This window comes from Periplaneta americana, chromosome 3, assembly GCF_040183065.1.
Source record: "Periplaneta americana isolate PAMFEO1 chromosome 3, P.americana_PAMFEO1_priV1, whole genome shotgun sequence".
In the NCBI taxonomy this organism is placed as follows: domain Eukaryota; kingdom Metazoa; phylum Arthropoda; class Insecta; order Blattodea; family Blattidae; genus Periplaneta; species Periplaneta americana.
Window position 1 is genome coordinate 154,938,857 of NC_091119.1, and position 21,872 is coordinate 154,960,728.

The 21,872-nt window shown below is 35.2% G+C and overlaps 1 protein-coding gene across 1 annotated transcript; it reads right to left on the reverse strand.

Moving 5' to 3' along the window:
• Positions 1-1,154: 1,154 nt before the first annotated feature.
• On the reverse strand, positions 1,155-16,769 carry LOC138696711 (uncharacterized). Its single transcript, XM_069822027.1, has 5 exons — positions 16,561-16,769; positions 11,988-12,115; positions 10,933-11,021; positions 7,890-7,961; positions 1,155-1,384 (listed from the first exon to the last, which is right to left on the reverse strand). Exons 1-5 carry the CDS (start codon positions 16,705-16,707, stop codon positions 1,215-1,217), a joined length of 606 nt encoding a protein of 201 aa, XP_069678128.1. The 5' UTR covers positions 16,708-16,769; the 3' UTR covers positions 1,155-1,214.
• Positions 16,770-21,872: the final 5,103 nt, after the last annotated feature.

Below are 21,872 nucleotides of genomic sequence, written 5' to 3' on the forward strand. Positions count from 1 at the left end.
GTCCTCAATTAAGAGTAATGAATTTCTAAAGATTTTTTTTTTTTATCAATTGTAATGAATTTCACCTGACAGTATTCCAATCTCAGAAATATAATTCTTCGTTATGACAAATGAACCCAAGACACTGACATTAGCTAACACCATCACTGCTGTTGTTTGTGTTGGGCATTTGTAATAGTGTGATACATTTTTAGGAATTTGGACAAGGTTAAGAGATAATTTCAGGTTGATAATGAAACTTATCTTTGTTGATACAGATACTGATAAAATATTAATTTGATAAGTGCCAACTCTATTGATACTGGTACAGTAAATGATGAGAAGTTAGTCATCCTTTGTAGGTAATTGGTTACCGTGCATGACATCAGAGGGTTTTGGGTACAAACATATCTGAAGGCAATAAAGCAGGAACAAGGGAGTTCATTGGTCTAGTATTCACCCATCTCCTCCACTCACTCAACACAAATATTGAATGTGCAATTGGAATCCTCATAAAACTTCCGACTCAATTTACTCTGTTACTTTGTTGTAACTAGTATATTTAGCGCACAACTTTTCCTTTGTACATATTTTACAGCTTCTCTTGTTGCTGTGCATAAGCCAACAATGTGCATGTTTTCATTTGCTAAATCTTCATTAAATTTCATTCTTCATCATGTTTATTTTTGTTTTGCGTCTAGAGGGTATGCAAATGGAAAATTAATAGTTTGCCAATCAGTATTAATATTTAATATTAGAGAAAATTTCCTTGACTAGATATAAGTCCCTGATTTCAATGTTCAGTGGTGCGGGGTACAAGGAATGAGGCTCGTCTGCTTTGATTAAATTCTCCCATCTAAATGCCTCCCACTCCATACCAAATGAAAAATTATGGTGTCGTCACTGTTCTGAAGGGGGGGGGGGGAAAGCAGAAAATTCCATATTATAGATTTTTGGCACATAGAAGAATTCTTTCTGTAAAATAAAAAGATTTTGGGCTCTGTAAATTTAGGTCTAGGGTTCATGTTTTATTTGAAAACAAACAAATCTAACATAATTTGATAACACTAAATTATTGACAGATTTTTAAAAATAGGACTTTCAAATACTTACTGTAGTATATTGTGTTACTAAAAAATAATTTCACATATGTATTGTATAAGAAAGTGCTAGTATTAAAAATAATATAGTTAATTATTTATTAATATTACAAATATTACAATAGTATATGCTGTCTAGATCAGATACTTCAGTGTGCTTAAGAAAACAATCATAGTTCCAAGAGACTGGAGAACCAACGTGGATGCGCCACTGCAATCGTCATGATTGACTGGTGTGAGATCAAGATTTTGCGTTAAAGCAGAGACATTGGCGTCTGCTTTCGTGGCTAGCACATAAAACTTTCCTGCAACAAAATGAAACCATAGAATTATAATTTCCCATTCTATCTTCAGACTGGGATTTAAAAGAAATATATGAGTAGTTGAAATTACGATATTAAAACATATATTTCTTTTAAATCCCAGTCTGAACTTGAACTTGTAGATACTTTGTTAAAAATAAGTTCGCAATGCAGTAGTAGTACGAAGTAAATGGATTGCTAAATTCCCAGACATATGGACTTTGTGTAAAACGTGATTAATATAAAATGCAAATATGATTGCAGTTTGTTCTGCAATTATTAATAGCCTGTCTTTAGGCCCTATTTGAAACCAATTAGGAATATAAATCTTTAAGACCTTTGGCAAATTCTCAGTTGCTTTTATAACACTGAACAAGATCAGTTCCAATTCACGCCTATAAAGACAAAACCATTATTTCTAGAATATTGTTGTTGTTGTTTAGTCAACTGTCCGAAAGCAAGTCTGGACCCCACAAGTGACACCTACAAGGCATCACTCATGAGGCAACTAGGCCAGGAGATAATGGAGCAAGGTGGCCAGTTCCTTTCCCCCTCCATTGCACATATTGCTGTCTAGTTACATATTACACTAATCAGACTGCAGATTTATAAAAATAATTGTTCTTCCTCTGACACATATAGTCAAGTGAGATGTACTGCCTGATAATAGATGTACATATCAGCCAGAATCTCAGTCAGAGGTATCTAGGAATATAATATGTACTAAAAAGGAAATGTGATAACCAACACAAGACTAGCTATATTTGAATAAACAGTGCCTAAGTAATTGAAAACAAGTTAGTATCGTGATATTAAATTTCATTTTTTGAATGAAATGGTGTATTTATTTTTATGAACTTCATGCGGGTTATATGAAAAGGGACAGGAAAAGAAATGATGTCTTGAACAAGCTACAAATGATATCTGTTCTGGCTTCAATGTGTAAATAGAATGTCAACAGAATACCAAAAGCAATCCTGAATTATAATCCAACAGGAAAAAGGTAGTTGGGACATCCTCAAAAACGGTGGAAAGAAAACTTTGGTAGACCGTAATAGTTCTTCAAAGGACTACAACATGTGAGGAGGATTATGATGATTTTTATAAATACAAGTTCAGCGATTAAAAAGTACTCTGACTTTTAGATAAACCTATACATTCCGGTTCCTTTACTAATTTAGATCCTACATAGATTGACATTTCTTCAGGATGTAGAGCAGTAGTGTAGTAGTGATGGTGATACAGTATACTGAGAGATTCAAAAGCTAATGTGAGAGGACGGGTAATTTGCAACAAGAAATTTTAAAAAACACATTGTTCCTATTAGGCACTGTTTTCAAGCTACAAATCTTTTCATTATCGTTTAGAAAATTTATTATTTAGTTGTAATGCAATTGTAGCAAAACAATATACAGGTTATGAATTCGCCTAATCAAACTAAAGCCCCCAATCACATTCTTAATTATGTAATTATCCAATTCAAGTTGATCTCATTGTAACTTATTTTACATCACAGATTGCAAAAACAAAATTTACATTTATTTTTGAAAATAATCATATCGTTGACCTCCCACATATTGACATAATGTTTTGAATTACTCTATGTAGTATGTGGTAGTAGAATGTGGGTAAGTAGCTATTAAGAAATAATTACCGGTATAATTAATATCAGCACTAATGTTAGCAATAGTGGTGGTAGTATTACCTATAAGTATTGGTAGTATCTAGAGTTGGGGCGGCCGGGTAGCTCAGTTGGTAGAGCAGCTGGCTACGGACTGGAAGGTCTGGGGTTCGATCCCAGGTGGTGACAGGATTTTTTTCTCGTTGCCAAACTTTCAGAACGGCCCTGAGGTTCACTCAGCCTCCTGTAAAATTGAGTACTGGGTCTTTCCGGGGGTAAAAGGCGGTCAGTGTGGTGCCGACCACACCACCTCATTCTAGTGTCGAGATCATGGAAAGCATGGGGCTCTACCTCCATGCCCCCCCAAGTGCCTTCATGGCATGTTACGGGGATACCTTTTTTTTTATATTTTTTTAGTATCTAGAGTTGCCAAATTTTTTTGAAGAAAATACGGAAGACTAAGGAATCGACAAAATTTCACATAGAAAATAGACAAATTATTCGATTCAGTTACTAAAAACAACTTTATTCTACACTTCGGCAACTAGGCTTAAATTAAGAGTATTTTGAGACATGTTGTCTCGCGTAATAGTTGAAGTCGACTGCAGTGTTCAGCTCTCATTTGATTAAATGTGTCGCGCTCTTGTTTCGAATATTTGTCCAATTATTGTTCATGAGAGGAAACACCCTATGCTTAAAACAAAACTAGCCAGTTTTTCGAAATTTATAATATTAACATTGTTTGATTTTAAACAGATGAGCACTAAAACCCATTCTTGGCAAGCATTACGTTTATAAAAACTGTATATTTTAATGCATCTTTTGAACAACAAAACTCATATAAACAGTCATCATTCACGGCAAAGTCAAATGTTTGGAATAAAAATTTTTACATTATGCAACCTCCCTCGAATGAGGGGGCCCTCTCGTTTGACGCCTGAGTAATGCCTTTTTTTTTTCTCTCTTATATGGAGGAGGGACCCGAAGGCTTGCACTGCAGCCTGAGGCTTATTGTGCTTACCACTCCTATTCTTGTGAATGATTGGGTAATCGAACAGCCGTGCTCTTGTATAAGTACAGAACGTCGCACCGTGAACTTAACCCGGGCTATTGTATGGATGGTATGTGAATTAATGATGGCGAAATAAGTCCGAGGTCCAATGCCGAAAATTACTCAGCAATTCTGCTTCATTTGGTTGAGGGAAAACCTCAACACATGAAACTATGTACTGGTACATCTTATAAACAATTACGTGTTGCAACATTATAATATTTTACTTCTGAATGGTTATGGATTCTGCACTTAGCAATTCTGCATTACGATTAGTTTGGAAAACGTGTGCATTAAAGTAAATTTACACCTTTGGTGCAAGAACTTCTTAAATATAATTGCTTTAAAGTTCAAATTTGTACAAATAGTGGGCCTATATTAAGATACAAGATTGGGAAGTGCTTTTTACAAATTCGAGAAGTTTTGAAAACGAACAAAACTCAAAACTGCACTTTAATTGTAATTAAGTAACAATAAGTGCACTGTAATGAGTCTATTTCATTATAGTTTTTATGTTTTGAAGAATGGTTTCCCTAGCAACAAGTTTCTGTGTGGGAATTCTAACTTTCAAGGCCTAATAACAATAGTTGTAAATACAGCAAGAAATACGATCATACAAAACGTTCATTAGGCCTATGATTGAGCCTAAACGCATTCCCTCCTGTGCCAGTTTAAAATTGAGGAAATTAATACCGATATTGTAGAATAGGTACTATCTTAGAAATGCCTATATGGAATTTTAATTTACTTATAAATGTAATTTTAAATTACATCACATGCATATTGATCTTCTTATTTTAATAATCAGTATAGCCATTGGAAAAGACGTAAACAATAGCAAGTTACCGTAGCGCGAGCGTATTAGAGCAGTTGGCGGCGCTGATGGTTGATTCTCAATATTAATGAGTGCCGCGATATTAATCTGTGTGGGATATGAAGAAATACATTATTATTAAAATAGGTGCCGGTAGTAAGATATTTGACGTTAATGAAGAAAAAGTGTAGATTAACTGTGGATTCCTGTTTTTACTGTGTCACTTTCTTATTTTCAACGTGTTTTGAGCGATGTGATGATTGTGAATTCTTCGATAGACTAATTTTACTGTACGAGTGCGTAAATTGAACGTAAACGCCATAGCGGAGGACTTAGAATGTAACCAGAAAGAGGTGGTTCAACACTCGGCAATGAAGTAAGTAAGACTATTAATTCCTTTATTTTATTTTATTTTATTTTATTACTTTTTAACGGAGAAAAGACCCGAAGGTTTACACTGCAGTTTGAGATTTTGTGCGTACCACTCCTGTGAATGCGTGCCAATTTTTAAAATAAGCTACGAGTAGTGTGACTGCTCACTAAAGAGAAAAATGGTGCCGGTAATAATAATAATAATAATAATAATAATAATAATAATAATAATAATAATAATGTACTCAGTATAAAATAGCGTCTTGTGTTATTTGGAATAATTTTTTAATTTTCTGGTTTGATATATTATCGCCCTAATTTAATTATTTTCCACTTCTTAAGGCCCCACATTTTATACTCGCGGGGGAGAGGGGACTGAATAAATTGTGCGCTACACTACTGCGTCTCACTCCTACCCTATCCTTAGATAGTAAATTTCTCTTGGGTACATAGTCAAGGAGAGTAGGTATCGTTTTCTGAATTTCATGTTAGGGGGAGGAGGTATACTTTTCACTAGCAGAAATTTATTAAAATTAAAATTTTTATAACTCGACAACTATAAAATGCTACTTCAGCAAAATTTCGCATGCACTTCACTGCACTTCATAAAATTGTATTCAGATTTATAAAAGGCCAATTATTATTATCTGTAAACATATCAAATTTTCATATAGGCCTATTTATTTGCAGCCACAGAGGGTTATCAAGATGAATATTATAATTCTCTGAATATCTACATGATTCTTGTAGAGTCTTTCCCAGTAATAACACCTATTTGGGTAACAGTATAATGCAAGTTACAGTGGAAGATGAAAGGTACAAAGACTGTTTTATTGAAAAAAGAAATGGTTAAACTAGCGCTGACTTTGTTCCTCGTACTTTGCTCCACATTTTCAGCAAATACCTTACTATAAAGTCAACCTAGGAATAGTCTATCTTGAAATGTTAAATTAATATGTCTTACATAAGGAACTCTTACTCGAAAACTGTTGAAACTGGGCGACTGAATTTATACAACTCATGTAGGTCTATACATAACCTGACTTAATGTTTATGCATTAGTTTTTTCTTTAATTTATTTCTTACTGATAAATAATGTGTATTTTTCTACGATTTTCAGTACATTACCCCTCTGAAACAGCCCCAAAATTTAACAATAAAAGTTACTATGGTTTGAAAGAACACTTCGGTCTCATTTATTTAGCAGAAACATAAACTGCAAATTGTATAAAACAGTAATCAGACCAGTTCTCACAAATGGATCAGAGAGGTAGACCTTGACCAAAAGAAACGCAGAAAGAATTATAGCGATCGAAAAAAAAAGTTCTGAGGAAAATATAAGGAACTGTAAATGAAAAGGTATCTGGCCTATGCGATATAATACAGACATACAGTATTTATAATTTGTATAAGGAACCCAATATAACCAAAGTTGTTAAAGCCAGTCTGTTGAGAAGGCTGGGGCATCTGTTTAGAACGTGTGATTGTAACTCCTATAGAAATGTTACTTTTAACGATCAAGTGCGAATACTCGTACGCAACTACACGATGGCTGTATGATGTGAAAAATGGACTAAAACCTCTTCAAGTAATATTATAGATTTATTAATTTGTCCTACAGAATGATATCAATAATATTGATAATTAATTATTGAGGAGAAAAATTCTCTCCGGCGCCGGTGATCGAACCCGGGTCCTTGGTTCTACGTACCAAGCGCTCTGATCACTGAGTTACGCCGAAGCGCCGGAGCGAATTTTTCTCCTCAAATATTAATTGTCAATATTACAGATATCATTCTGTAGGACAAATTAATAAATCTATAATATTCTCATAGCCAGCAGTGCATATGTCTGTACAGATTACTGTGCACTTAACTGCGGATTCCCGGCCAAACAAGTCACTCAGCTGAGTGCGCTCCTAGTATAATGGCAGTTGACATTGGACATATACGTCAACATATATACCTAACTTGGAGTCAGGCTACAAAGGGAAATATTGAAGGAGGAGAGTTCGATCCGGTGCTGTGGATTGAATTCGGCGTAACTCAGTGGTCAGAGCGCTTGGTACGTAGAACCAAGGACCCTGGTTCGATCCCCGGCGCCGAAGCGAATTTTTCTCCTCAAATATTAATCTTTAAGTAAACCAATGGAAAAATAGGAACCAATGGAGGAGGACCACTGGGGAGGTTTTGGCTGTTGTACCTAAGAAGAAGAAGAAGATGAAGAAACATTTGCATATGCTTACTTTCAAATAGCCACGTCAAAATTAGGCCTATATAAAATTACTTTATTTATGATATAAAAAGTTAATGAATGCATAGAGGAGCTAAATAAACTGCAAGATAACAGAGGTAATGGCTTCAGCAGCTGGGTGCCGGGTCCTATTGAAGTGTAATTATTTCAAATTAATATGGAGGCATGAGATAAATACTCTAGTATCACACTTCACTCTAGCTCCACTTCTAGTTGATTGAAACGCACAGATACTTTATTTTATTTTGTTCTATGAGAAATTTGTTCGAGAAAGTTACATGTGGATGCAATATTAGAATCCCACTATGTTTATTGTTTGAATGAAATATACAAAATTATTTTAAAAATATAAAGACAGAGGACTAAATGCTCGTACCATGTAGAAAGGCTTACTTACGTTTTCCAAGATCACAAGTGGTTGCAATGAAGGCTGTGTTGTCTGTATCCAACATGTAAATGTACAGTGGACCTGCAATTAAATTTATATAATTCAAAACTGATTTTGTGGAATCGTATGCTTGTGTATAGAAGAAGAGTGATCCCAAAACTCACTCAGTCCATTTGGCCATTTTTATGATTTATACATATATTGATTTTATTTAGACATCTATCATATTTCATGCTTGTTTTTTTCCAAAACAACGCCAATCTTTGTCTAAAAGTGTTATTATGCATGTCACTTTAAAACTCGCTCAGATCGTAGACGGTGGATAAAAACTAGTCCAGCCCTTTCATAAAAATAGACTGAACGCGTTTTGGGATCACACTCTTCAATTGTTCTGGGACTTATCCTTAATAATTGAATAGCTGACAAGCAAACATTCTGATAAAAAGTTATTTTTTTTTGTTAATAATGTCAAAAGAAGTAAAAAAATTGGCTACTCGACCGCAAATACGAGGGCCGTAAAAAATAATTCACTATAATCGAGTATTGAATTGTTTACTCCCATTTTATATTTTATTATGTTGTTTCTAATATTGTCTCTTTTTGATATTAAAGCCGATCTTCTCCAAATTTCTATAGTTAATAATTTAGAAATTGTTTGATGTTTCAGCTGCCAATTTTCTGTTCCATATGTTGCTATGCTTCTTACTATTGTTCTAAAAATTTGTGATTTATTTTCTTTGGTAATACGAATACTTCTGTCCCTGATAATGCTATTTAAGGTTGATATAGCTGATTTTCCCGTTGTTATTCTTCTTTTGATTTCATGATCTTGTTTCCAATCTTTGGCAATTATTACTCCAAGATATTTCTAATTTTCGCAATGTTTAATATTCCCATATCTTCTAATATCAAGTCTTGAATTGATCCTCTATTGTCATGTAATTGAATTTGTCCATGTTGACAGTTAAACCTCATTTTGTATATTCTTCCATACTAATGCTATTACTAGTCTGGCTGAGAATACTGAGAACTGATGTCTGAAATACTTTCATTAATAATAATAATAGGCTAATAATAATAATAATAATAATAATAATAATAGTAATAATAGTAATAATAGTAATAATAATATAAGTCGTAGATCCCCAGTGGGGCAAGGCCTCCTGCTTGGGCAGGGGTGGCTCGAGTCTTGACCATCAGAAGAGCCGACCTGATGGTCTATTTACATTCCTAGTTTTATTGTCCACAATTACACTAGCGTTGGTTGTTGCTGCCGCTCAAAGTTGGTTGACTGCGTCCTTCCGCCGTGTTCCTTGGCGTCCTATTCTGGTCCACAGACCTCCTAGCTGCAACTTGAACTCGTCCCCCATCTGGTTCTCGGTCGTCCACGGTTTCTGCAGCCAATTCTTGGATCCCACAGGGTCGCCGTGTGTGCCCATCTGGTAGGTACCATTCGTACCACGTGTCCTCCCCAGCGCCATTTCATCCTATTAGCTAGTGTGACCACATCCTCTATGCCGCTTCGTCGCCGTACTTCTTCGTTTCTGACTCTGTCCTTCAGGCTTATTCTGAGTATTTTCCTTTCCATTCTTCTTTGACATCTTCCTAATTTTAATGTCTGTTTCTTGGTGAGTGACCAGGATTGCGCCCCATACAGAAGTACAGGTGCAATGCAGCTGTTGAAGATCTGCCTCTTGTTCTGCAATTTCTGGCTCTTGTCCATTAGGATGAAGGACAGACTCCAAAACTTTTTCCATGCTGATGCTATTCATCTATCGATTTCTTTATCCATGCTGTTCTGAAATATGGTCTGGCCAAGGTAAATGTATTGCGTGACAAATTCGATGTTCCGATGTTCGCATTGTTGACGATCATCTGCCCTTCTACGTCGTTAGTCAATACTTTGGTTTTGCTGATGTTTATTGTTAGGCCTTCGCACAAATCGCACAAATCGTTCAGCATCTCTTCCAATCATTTCCTGGATCTGGCAAACAGAACCACGTCATCAGCGAAGCGTAGATTGGTCAACTTTCTTCCTTCAATAGATACCGTGCCGTACTTGCGACCCCAAGGTAACTTGCGAAAGACCTCCTCCAATACAAATTAAAGATCTTCGGTGACAAGGGATCTCCTTGTCTCACCCCTTGCTGTATGTTGAATGGTGTTCCTTCTGTATCCAGTTTCACTTTTGTTGTGTTTCATTGGTATAGCACACCAAGTAATCTAATATATTTGGCTGGAACACCCTGATTCTTGAGTGCCTTTAAAGCATTAATACGTTTTATAGAATCGAAAGCTTTTGCATAATCCACAAAGGCTACAAACAATTTTAAATTGTGTTCCTTGGTTTTTTTCCATGATTTGCGTCAATGGTTGGATGTGGTCCCCCGTTGAAAATCCAGAACGAAATCCAGCTTGCTCCTGAGGTTGATTTTCTTCCAGCGTTTTAGTGATTCTGCTCAATATTATTTTCGAAAACACTTTATACAAGTTGGACATGAGGCTGATAAGCCAATAGTTATCTAAATTGTCTCTTTTACCTTTCTTATGTAAAAGAATTATCGTGTTTCATTACCGTACTAGTAATAGAGTGAGAAATGCAGCCTTGTACAATTACAGTGGAATGGGTGAGTACGCAGTGTCATCATCCCAAAGTATTTTCAGGGCTGCAGATCTAATCACAGACAACATCGTGGGAGTCTGATCATATGATCGTTTAGCGTAAGGTTTAAGCTCGAAAGGGGATAGAATTAAAAATATAGTGTATGGAGATAATTAGGGCCATAACACAATTTAAAGCTATTTAAAGTAGCGCAAAATAACAACTCCTTTTACAAATGATGTAATTTGTTAATGGAAATAAATAAATAAATAAATAAATAAATAAATAAATAAATAAATAAATAAATAAATAAATAAATAAATAAATAAATAAATAAATAAATAAATAAAATAAATTAAGTTAAATAAAATAAATAAATAAATAAATAAATAAATAATGTTTGCTTGTGAGGAAAAAAGATAACGTTTCAATGGAATATTGTTAACTTACTAAAGTTGATATATTGTGTGCCAGCCGGTTGGAAAGTACCCTGTGTTAAATCAATTGTTCCAGTCACAATATCACTTGTTTCTTTCCCCCTGAAAAGAATATATGAGTAGTTATACAAATGATCTTTGATAATAAGAAATAAAACATATCATAGTGCACAATATCTGCGAATGAATGAGTTAAGCTCTTAAAATGCTTTTGGATAAGAACGGACTCATAGAATCCATAATTAAAAGTTCAGGTCATAAGATATCATCAAGGATGTGAAGCACTAAGGTTAGGATAGAAACAATCCATGCTTCAAGATCTTCGAGTAGTGATAAATTGTAAGTAATAATAGAAAAGCATTATTATTAAAAGTTCCGCAAAGATGACACAATTTTTCACACCTTTACGTGTTTCCAAACAATTCACTTCTTTTTATCATATTATGGATGATATTACTGTTTATGTGTCATTTTCTTTAACTATGACAGTAAATTAAATCAATTATTAACCTACTATACTGCCAAAGAAGAAGAAACATTTCGGTTGACAGTTTTTATCGTTAGTCAAAATCATGCACAATATGCCTCATTATTGCCGTAAAATAATACTATGCTAACTAAAACTAATGACTTTATCATGACGGCATAACTTGTACCACACAATTTTCCATGTAATAATATTTAATATATCACTAATGTCATAGCAATTCTCTTCATAAACCATAATATCAAACTCACTCGTCTCCTAAACACTGACTCATGCAAAAAGTATAACATCATAAACTAGTTTCATAATAATTATATTATCATTATTGAACACGAATGCAAAATCTTCAGTCATTTTTTGTTTGTTCTGATCTGGCTCGGGACCTTGCAAAGCTAGGTGGGGGGAATTGGGAGAACTCCGTGAAAAACACTTCACCCCCATTTTGTCCATCACAAATTCCTTAATGATCAGACGAAGGTTGATGAAATAAAAAATAAGATCTTTTGCAATCTTTAAAATATTCGACATTTGTAAAGGTGTCTTAATGATGGTTTGTCTTGTACAAATATTACAATTCTTACTCTTCTTTATTGAAGACCGAAATTGTGGCATTCACTTTATTGCTATTCCTCGTAGCCTTCACAGTCACGCACTTGAGCGGCTCAGATGAATCGAGAGTCAAATAAAGTAATTTCATTTCTTCTTCAAACTGTAATAGAAAGATTTAGATGAATTAGTTCATATTTCTTAAATGAAGAGTTTTGTGATGAAGTGAGTGATGATTGTTCCTTATGATTGTTGTTACCTTAGTGAAGAATGCAGAATGTTGGGATTTGATGGAATTCTTTCGAAATTCAAGGTCACGATGACTGCTGCTTTTTATAAGATCGTTTATTTTGTGAATCATTTCTGCTTCAATAATTATTGCATGGTTGTGAGTGTGGTATGAGTTTGTGAATACAAAATATAGGTTCATCTAGAGATAACAGCAGGGAACAAAATAAAATTTGTCATACCTCCGAAGTGGAAATAGCTAATTCTTACGGAAATCTATGCGCTGACTTCGAAAATGCTTTTGGATTTATTTTATCAGACTTAATTCATAAGATATCCATGAAAAATTAAATAAAAACTAAATTATGCAATAAATTTTTGTCAATTTAAATGCTAATTGAAATTTTGGTATTCTTAAAGACAATAAAATGTACTTGTTAGTAAAAATGGCAATAAAATGAATTTATATAAACCGTTTAAAATATTGGCAATAGAAATAATATAACTCACACCTGCATAGGTCCTACAAATGCTTGCTACTTGATGACTTTCTTTTGTTATCACAATTGAAGAGTCCACTGCAAGAATGATGGATGTCATTTGGAATACATTTTGCAGGAGAAGCAATTGAAAGTTTGAAATGCTTAGCGCTCAAAGCTTAACTGTGATTTTCCGATCATTACTGGATAATGACTATCGGTGTTAATGCCATATAACTCTCTATGTACGTTCTATATGTCTTAAGCTATGCATTGGCAGTCTTGGTTCATTTTCGACAACCAAGTGATATCCATCATTCTTGCAGTGGACTCTTCAATTACTGTCCCTCTTCACAACCAGGAATAATCTCCCAACATTACAGAATCCCAACGACTTTGATAACGTTTTTCCATTGTGGCTATTTCCAGATGATAAAGCTTTCCCTGTTCATCACTAACGGTACCCAAATTTTCAGCGGAAAAGTCTAAGTGAGAATGCAAGAAATGCATTTTCAGTGACATCGTACAGCCTATTTCTTTATAACTAATGTCCATTAAAGATTCATATTGTTCATCCTTCCTATTGCCAAGAAACCGTTCCACCATTTCACTGCCTTAAAAGCATACAGGCCGCCAATTTCACATCTTTTAACTTACTTTTGAAAGCTTCCTTATTTGGGGGCCAACGAAAATACTCTCTTTTAACTTGCATATGTTAACTTGGGGAATAATTCTTACACGTAAGTAAAACCACTATCTTTGACAAATTATTTCATTAATCCCAGTTTTATGTGCAGAGGGGGCAGGAGAACATATCTGGGGTTCACAAGTGGGTTATGCTTCACATTGCATTGACCAGGATTGAATTCCTGTCTAGTTTCCCAATGTTTAATGCTATAATGTTTTGGAGTCCATTTTTATCTTGATCACTAATTTAGCAACTGAAGTAGTGAAAGTAAGCTGAATTAGTAATATTTTAGATTTTTTTCCCTTTGAGATTTTGGTGTGAACTTTCCACAAACATAACATAACAAACAAACACCTTCCCTTGCTATGGACATGAGAGCGTCGAAGTTGCTTGTCTATAAAATTAGCCGTGCTTTCGGCCTCTTACAGTAATATCACAGTCTAGTATAGGCCTATAGCCTACAGTCACGAAGCTGAATACGTAGTAAATATGCATCCATAGATAGTTGCTAACCACTAGGATCGCTACTATCACCTCGTCACGGACAATGCGAAATAGTACCTGCACAGTCTGTTGTTTCTAGTACCCTCATCAACTCAAGCTTCGTTACTGTATATACTAGACTGTGGTAATATCTCGATATCGATAGCATCTATAAACCTGTGCAAAAACTCGTTTGATTTGTAATCGTGGTTCTACAATATTAAAGAGATAATATAAACGTATGACTTTGAATGAACCATAGTGAGATGGGACTAATTTCGGAATGTCGCTTACCAGTTTGAATAGCTATTTATTTCAGTTAAATTTAATGTAAATAAAAAAAAAAACGTGAATTTAGATATTGAGGGAGAAGTTTAAACCGGTGTTAGTTGCATTTAGGTTTCACCGTCTCACACCCTCAATCTTCCCTTACAAATTTCAAATGGCATCCCTATATTATGCATACCCTTCATTTATTACTTCTCTTATTACAGACACATACTCTTCATCGGTAAACCGACACAAAATTAAACATTACAACCAACAAAACAGCTGTAGTTTCATTCTCGAAACTGGATGACGTATTCTACAGCGTAGACAGCGCAGATTTTTTTTAGTGTTGTTATTTTCATCAACATGTAATCATATTCCTGTCATCGTATTTGTTTTACGAAATTAATTCCAAATAACCAATCACGAAGATAGTACATATTTTCTCATACGTCTTGCAGTTCTTTTATGATGTTTATGAATGATATTATTCCATTTATTTTATTTATTGAAATTATAAAGCAAAAATGAAATAATTTACTATGCACTCAAATAAGAAGATAAGCTTTCGTTTTCTAGGTAACATAGAAATGACATTCTTTATAATTCCAAAAGTAAGACACTAACTACGTTAATAAATTAAATGACCCAAGCAGAGATGAGTAATTAATTTTATATATATAATCACATAAAATGCTATTCTTACTTTTATATTTACGACAAGCGGCGAAATGTTAGCCGAACGGCTAAAACATCGGTTTTTCACTCTGGTAACCCGGGTTAGAATTCCGGCGGTTTTCGATGGTAGGTTTTCGCGAAGTATTCCAGTTTATTTTACCGAAATTCTACCATTTCTTCATTAATCATAGTCATAGGGTACAGTACTATCACAGTCTACTAGCCTATATATAGTCACGAAGCTTGAGTTTTGAGGGTGCTAGAAACAATAGACTGTGGCGGTACTATTTTGCATTGCCTGTAATGAGGCGATATTAGCGATCCTAGTGGTGAGCAACTATCTAATGTTTGCATATTTACTACGTATTGAGCTTCGCGACTGTATATACTAGACTGTGGTACTATGTAGTTCGCCTCCGATAGTACACCACGAATAACGTGTACTGGTGACTGAAAGAACTATAGCTTCGGCGCGTAGCCCACAGATGGGAACGCTTCGGCGAATGACGCAAGTCAAGTATGTACCAGTTATTAGGTAAAAATAAATATATGTTTACGACAATCTGTATTTAAAGGTGATTTAAGTGTTAAGATACATTAGTAGCCTAAAATGAAGTTCTAAGCATAGGCCTATTACTTTCTTTCCGAATTCAGAAGTAGACTACTATTACTCAAACACTTTTGTGGCCAATTTATTCTGTGGAATTCCGCCCACGCATATCAGATTTATAATCAGTGACCTTTAATCATTTAAGAAAGAGGGACCTTTATCTTTCTGCCTCTCGATAGTTATCTGGTTGGGGCTTAGAAAATAATTAGTTCGAAATGATAACGAAAATTAAAAATAATAAAATTGTTCTCTCCGACAATAATTAATTCGTGTAAAAAAATGTTTTCCTTCATTACGATCTACACTGTTTCATTATTGCAGTTTATTGTTATGAAAGTATACGAAAAGGTCATCTGATTGATATGAAATGCTGCTAGTAAATAAACCTTTAGTATGGCACTTTTGCATCTCTTATATCTGAATGCAACATAGGATCAGAATAGATTGAAGTATTTCCTTGGAGAAGGGAATGAAATGAATATAAGTGAAACTAGTTTCGACAATTATGATTTGAATTGACTCTTAATGATACCAATCATTCTATTTTATAATATATTAAAAAATTGCAAACTAGTAGTATCTTTACTCCTTCATAATGATGAGAAACGTGTTTTGGGAATACATTACTATATGAATTTATTGCTATACAGAATGTACTACATAGAGTGTCACATGCTTTTCTGGGGTTTCTTCAACCCATTAAGAACAAATACTGGGTGACTTTCGGCGTTGGACCCTGAATTCATTTCGCTACCATTATCACCTTCATCTCACTCAGACGATAGAAAACCATAGCAGTTGATAAAGAGTAGTAAAATAACCAACAAAAATACTTTGTGTAGCTAGTGAGAATTAAAAACTTATTACGTTTCATTGAATTGAGTTGTAAATGCTGAATCTGTATAAAATCCATCCAACAATTTAGAAATAATCACTGTACACAGATAAAAATACATAACTTATTTCACAGAAACAACTATCTTTGTTATACGATGGATATTGGAGAAAATTTATTTTCTTAAAAGCTCAAAATCAATTTTTCTTTTAGTTATACTTTTTATAATAAAATGTAAGAAACTGAATACTTTTTCAAAATAAACATGTGAATAAAAATCTGTACAGAAAAATCTTAATTAAACGATACGTTGTTAATGGGATTGTGTTGTACTTACGAAAGGGTTTGTTGCATTTGTAGTTAGCGGTTTACGTGGTTGTGGTTGACGGATCAGGCCATAACCACATTCAGTGATGTAAGGGATCACTTCTGAAGATGTAAGAGTAGCCAAGAACAATATCCCCAATAAATTCACAGCCGCCATGGTTAGTGGACTAAGAACGTCTAGGCAGTAACGTGATCGCTGCCTCTGCCTGCAATCTTAAAATAACACGCAGATCGATCTTTTTGATAACCAGAAACTGTGATAACGAGCTGCACGTCATCGAACAGGTGGATTTATCTCTTGACGCTTGATTCAATGGAAATTAAATGTTCTTGTGAAAACATAGTTTCCACTTATTTAGATATACCTATATTAAGGTAACCGGGTAGTGCAGGTAACTAAAAATAACATTTTCGGTTTTTAGCCATAAAATTAAGAACTTTTTTTGTAGAATGTGTGTAATGTATATATATGATTCAGCGTCGTTAAATAACCAGCTAAAATTATACAGGGACATCATTTTATTTTTACTTAAATTTTTATTGTACCTGAGTTTTTGAAGTTCAACCATCCTCTACACAGATCCAAGATCGCATACACAGTCATAGTAGCCTTACGGTCATAGTAAACAGTACGTTCCAAAAATATGTTCGCGTTTTCCGGTGACGAAAGAGCTTTCAATATTGTATTATTTTCGCACAGGTACTGTCGTCCATTTGCATATGACGTATCCCGGTTTCCCCCACCTGCTTCTATTCGCCTCTCTATAAAGGCTAGTGGCTGGGCTGTCTTAGCTCTTTTCTGAGAACATTAATTTCTGTTAGGAATTGGACGTCTAGGTAATATTATATCCATAGAACTGTTTAAAATAACTTAAATAAAAGGGCCTCGTTAAGTAATTAACTGTCACGTGATTTCACCCCTTTCTACGACCCTGCGACATAACCACTTGGACGGACAGTAGATAGCATGTCTGAGTAATTTTATCTTTTCGGATCGGGTAGAAGTGAAGATTGAATTTACAGTACGTAATGTACTCTTTTACAGAGTAGGTACAGAATTATTTCAACATGAGTTACTAGTACGAAGGTCGAAACTGGTAATTGGAATTACACACATTAGAACTGAAGCCTGTATCGAAATGAACGGCCACCATTTTCAAAAATGTGTTTAAATATCCATATTATGATTTTTTTTTCAATTTAATTTCATTCTCTATAGTCTACGCTAATGTGCTGTAGACAGTATAATATACACTGCATAATGAATATGTCCACATGGACAGCTCAATTCGTGAGTAAAAATACTCATTTTTACTACTGTACTGTATTTTGATTAAACAAAAACCTAAAGAAAATTATCAAACTCAAAAGCGTGATATTTCCTAGTTTACGTAAATAGATGAACTACTTTTCTTCCCTCGTATATCTAGCAAAGCGATTTGTTTGTATATTATGCCAGTATCATCGAATTCCAGTCGTGGAAGGGGGTAGCAAACTGTTATCAACCGTTGATCCAAAGGTATAGCCAGGTTAATATTAAAAATGTTAGTAAAAATAAAATGATGTCCCTGTAGGCTATATATATATATATATATATATATATATATATATATATATATATATATACTTGGAGAGACCCTAATGATTTAATTAAAATTATGTAAAAGATCTTTAATCGTATTCGTAATATGTAATTAAATGTAAACTAAATAAAATAAACTGCTTGGGAGATGGACAGTGACTTCATATGAAGGTATATTAAATTCATATTTAATCAGTATTGTTAACGATACGCCATACCGACTCGTTTTCCAGGTTTCGTATGCGTACAAGCCTCATAGCGGGCCATTTTAAGCACTGAGTGAATTATACGAGGATTGTTTACAAATGATTTAGAGTTAGACATTTAGACTAATGACATTTACCTTGCCATGGATGATCCAGGCTCCCAGGTTAGGTTACAACTCTTTTAACGTATTCTGCCTGAAGAGCTGTGCATCGTTGCCACAGCCCCGGTAGCTTTCGTATGACCGCGCTATACCTTTCTCTTGGGTGTCACGCATCCAGTCTCAGACAGCTGCTTGTAGGGCGTTATTGTCAGGAAATCTGACACCACATAGAGACTTCTTCATTTCACTGAAGGATGATGTGCCAACACAGTGAACCCCAGTGACCTCGCTCGTTCTGAGTCTGTTGGCTGGTATGAGGACGAGCATTGTCTTGAAGGAACAGGACTTCCTTGGCCCACTTCCCCTTGCGATACTGCTGTACCAGCGACGCAACTTCTTTAGAGAGCCACAATGCATGTTACTGTTGATGGTGGTTTTCGGCGGGAGCCAATCCACCATCAGGATGCCATTTTCACAGCGGCGGTTCCTCCATATGAGCACAGGAGCACGTGAACACCTTAAAAACCAACAATAATCATACGTATTACTGTATTAATAATATTACATCTATTACTTTGCAATGTGCAATGACTTTCCTAAATTTTTCGTCTCGAGAGAATGTCCCGTTCGTGTGTCGTGTGTCTTTAAATCTCCATTGGACAGGTTGACAGCAGCTCGCACAATTTTTCTCTAGCAGGGTGGAATAGCCTGAGGCGAGAATATTTTCTGGTTTGTTACAATGGTTACAATATCTCTGGCTCGCACAGGTCTTAACGTGCTAGTGACAGAGAAATAGAGATGCTCCATCTCTCTTGGGTCTGGCACCCTGTTCCTTTCTCCCTCTTTCCTCGTTTTCTCTATTTACTCTTTCTTTTCAAAATACCGTTACGCACTGGGGCTGATTCTGTTGTCTTTTGTTCAGCAAAGTAAGGAAAATACAAGCTGTATTGGTGCATGGTGCGTATTGAAAGTTGAAACAGTAACCATGGATAAATATATAATTATCCATGCAGTTAACACTTGAAGTTTGGAGACGGACGTGTTTGAAATTGTGTGTTAAATTAAAAGATTAAAACATTCCTCCATAACACGAGGACAGAAGAACCGATTAAGCACATTGGCTATGTTGGGGGGGGGGAACTTGTTAACAACATTAGAGACTTTAATAATAAAGTTATTGATAACTTTGCGTCTCTCAAAACTAGATTCATGGAGTTTCTCTACAAATAAATCTAGATCTTCAACACAATCTACAACAGCAGTGAAGATGAGTCCTGTGAATTAATTTTACTCTACTCTTGTTTAATGGTTTTAATTTTGGTTTATATGCGTAGATTTGGTACATCTTTGACATGTGACTCAGCTATATGAGAATATATTAGTGTGTTCATTACCAATATATTTTTTTGTGAACACCCATCCAAGAATGGCACGAGCCGCCACTGCATTTTCATCACAGAAGACCGTGGACCACAGGATCCAGTGGACCGGAACTTGTTTGGTACAGGACTGTCCTTGAGCTTCCATTGCTTCGATTGCTCCGTACTCACCAGACCTCGCGCCCAACAACTACGGCCTCTTCAGTGAAATGAAGCAGCCCGTATGTAGTGTCAGATTTTCTGACAATAACGCCCTGCAAGCAACTGTCAGAGACTGGGTGCGTGACACCCAAGAGAATGGTACAGTGCGTTCATACGAAAGCTACCGGAGCGGTGGCAACGATGCATAGCTTTTCAGAAAAAATACGTGGAAAGGGCTGAATCCTAACCTGGGCTGAATCATTAGTGTAAACACCCCCGTAATTTTATACGTGTTTTATAACGTATAAAATCTAACCCGAATGCAAAATCTGTGTTAAAGAAAGAAAATATTAAACAACAGTGCGGTGACTGAAATGTACCATACCCTACTATTGGTAAGTTTAATTGATTATTTTATTATACTATTAAGCAATGTATCTAGGCCTACTAGAGTTGAACAACGATCGAGAAAGCAAGAGTAACAGTGCCCGCAAAACCGAAAACCCGCACGACAGTATTGCCTACGTCGTTTACTGCTTAAGCTTAAGCCTTAAGCAAACTCTAAAGACATCGGGAGTGGTCAATTCTCGAACATCAACCAGCCTTGAATCACCATAGTTGTTTATACCAGACTGAACTTGAGTCTGTTTTGGCAACTGTTATATATGCATAAACAATCAAGTAGCCTATTTGAAACATCATCTCTACCTTTCAGTGTATGATAAGCCGTTCCCCAATCTTTAATTACTAGACTCTTATTAAATTTTTTTTCGTATGTTTGAGATCAAGTGTACAATCTCAAGTAAAAAGAAATATTAACGTTTTATTTAACGTTATGTTTTATGTTTCTTAGAATTGCAAATTTATTTGAGTTTTTTTTCTATTTATGACACCATAGGTAAATCTGATAATAGAACCAGAATATTTTGATAATTATGAATCTGTTTTGTTTTGTCTTTTTGTATCAATTAAACATATCTAATGTTATTTATATCAATGATGTATGTTATTCACAGTTACGAAATCTTTCCACGCCGACGAAATGCTATTTCGGGAATGATTAAGACTCGAAGCGCACGAGAGTTACGAGATGAGACTAGAAAGACAAGTGCAACGAACACAGCGAGCGAGAGCGGCAAATTACGGTTCTCCAACCAGGAGATCAACCGTGAAAGGAATGTGCTTATTATTGCGTCATCTATTGGAGCGAAGTAGATAGATACGGTAATATTATCGTTATAACGTCAGTTTAAAAACCATGCGCTCTCCTGCATATGTTATTTCCTATATGGAGGGATTAAAAGACCAGGAGATTAACAGTGATCTAATTTTGTAATTAGGGTAGTATAAATATGTGTGTAACAATGTTATTGTTTGTGCTGTGAGAGCGAGCCAATAGAAATACGAGTAACCACGTGTGTGAGCCACCGGCGTGGCTCAGTCGGTTAAGGCGCTTGCCTATCGGTCTGAAGTTGCGCTCGGGCGTGGATTCGATCCCCGCTTGGGCTGATTACCTGGTTGGGTTTTTCCGAGGTTTTCCCTCAACCGTAAGGTGAATGCCAAGTAATCTATGGCGAATCCTCGGCTTCATCTCGCCAAATGCTATCTCGTTATCACCAATCTCATCGACGCTAAATAACCTAGTAGTTGATACAGCGTCGTTAAATAACCAACTAAAAAAAACCACGTGTGTGATGTTATGACACCTTATGACATCAACATTCATTCACAGTATTACCCCGCTCCGTTTCATTCCGCAAAGACTTTCTCGTGGTTGGAGCACAGTAGATTTGTTCATCTCTAATATCTACATCTATTTACGAACTAATATTCAGTCCTGAAAATAATGTATAGGCCTATAGAAAATTAAAATGTGTTTTTAATATATATGTACAGCTATATTATTTTATTAT

Coding starts and splice junctions, on each gene's coding strand:
- LOC138696711 (XM_069822027.1), bottom strand. CDS start 16,707: ATGGCGGCTGTGAATTTATTGGGGATATTGTTCTTGGCTACTCTTACA. Junction 7,962..10,932: donor CACACAATATATCAACTTTA/GTAAGTTAACAA, acceptor ATTTAATTGCAG/GTCCACTGTACATTTACATG. Junction 1,385..7,889: donor CACTTGTGATCTTGGAAAAC/GTAAGTAAGCCT, acceptor ATTTTGTTGCAG/GAAAGTTTTATGTGCTAGCC.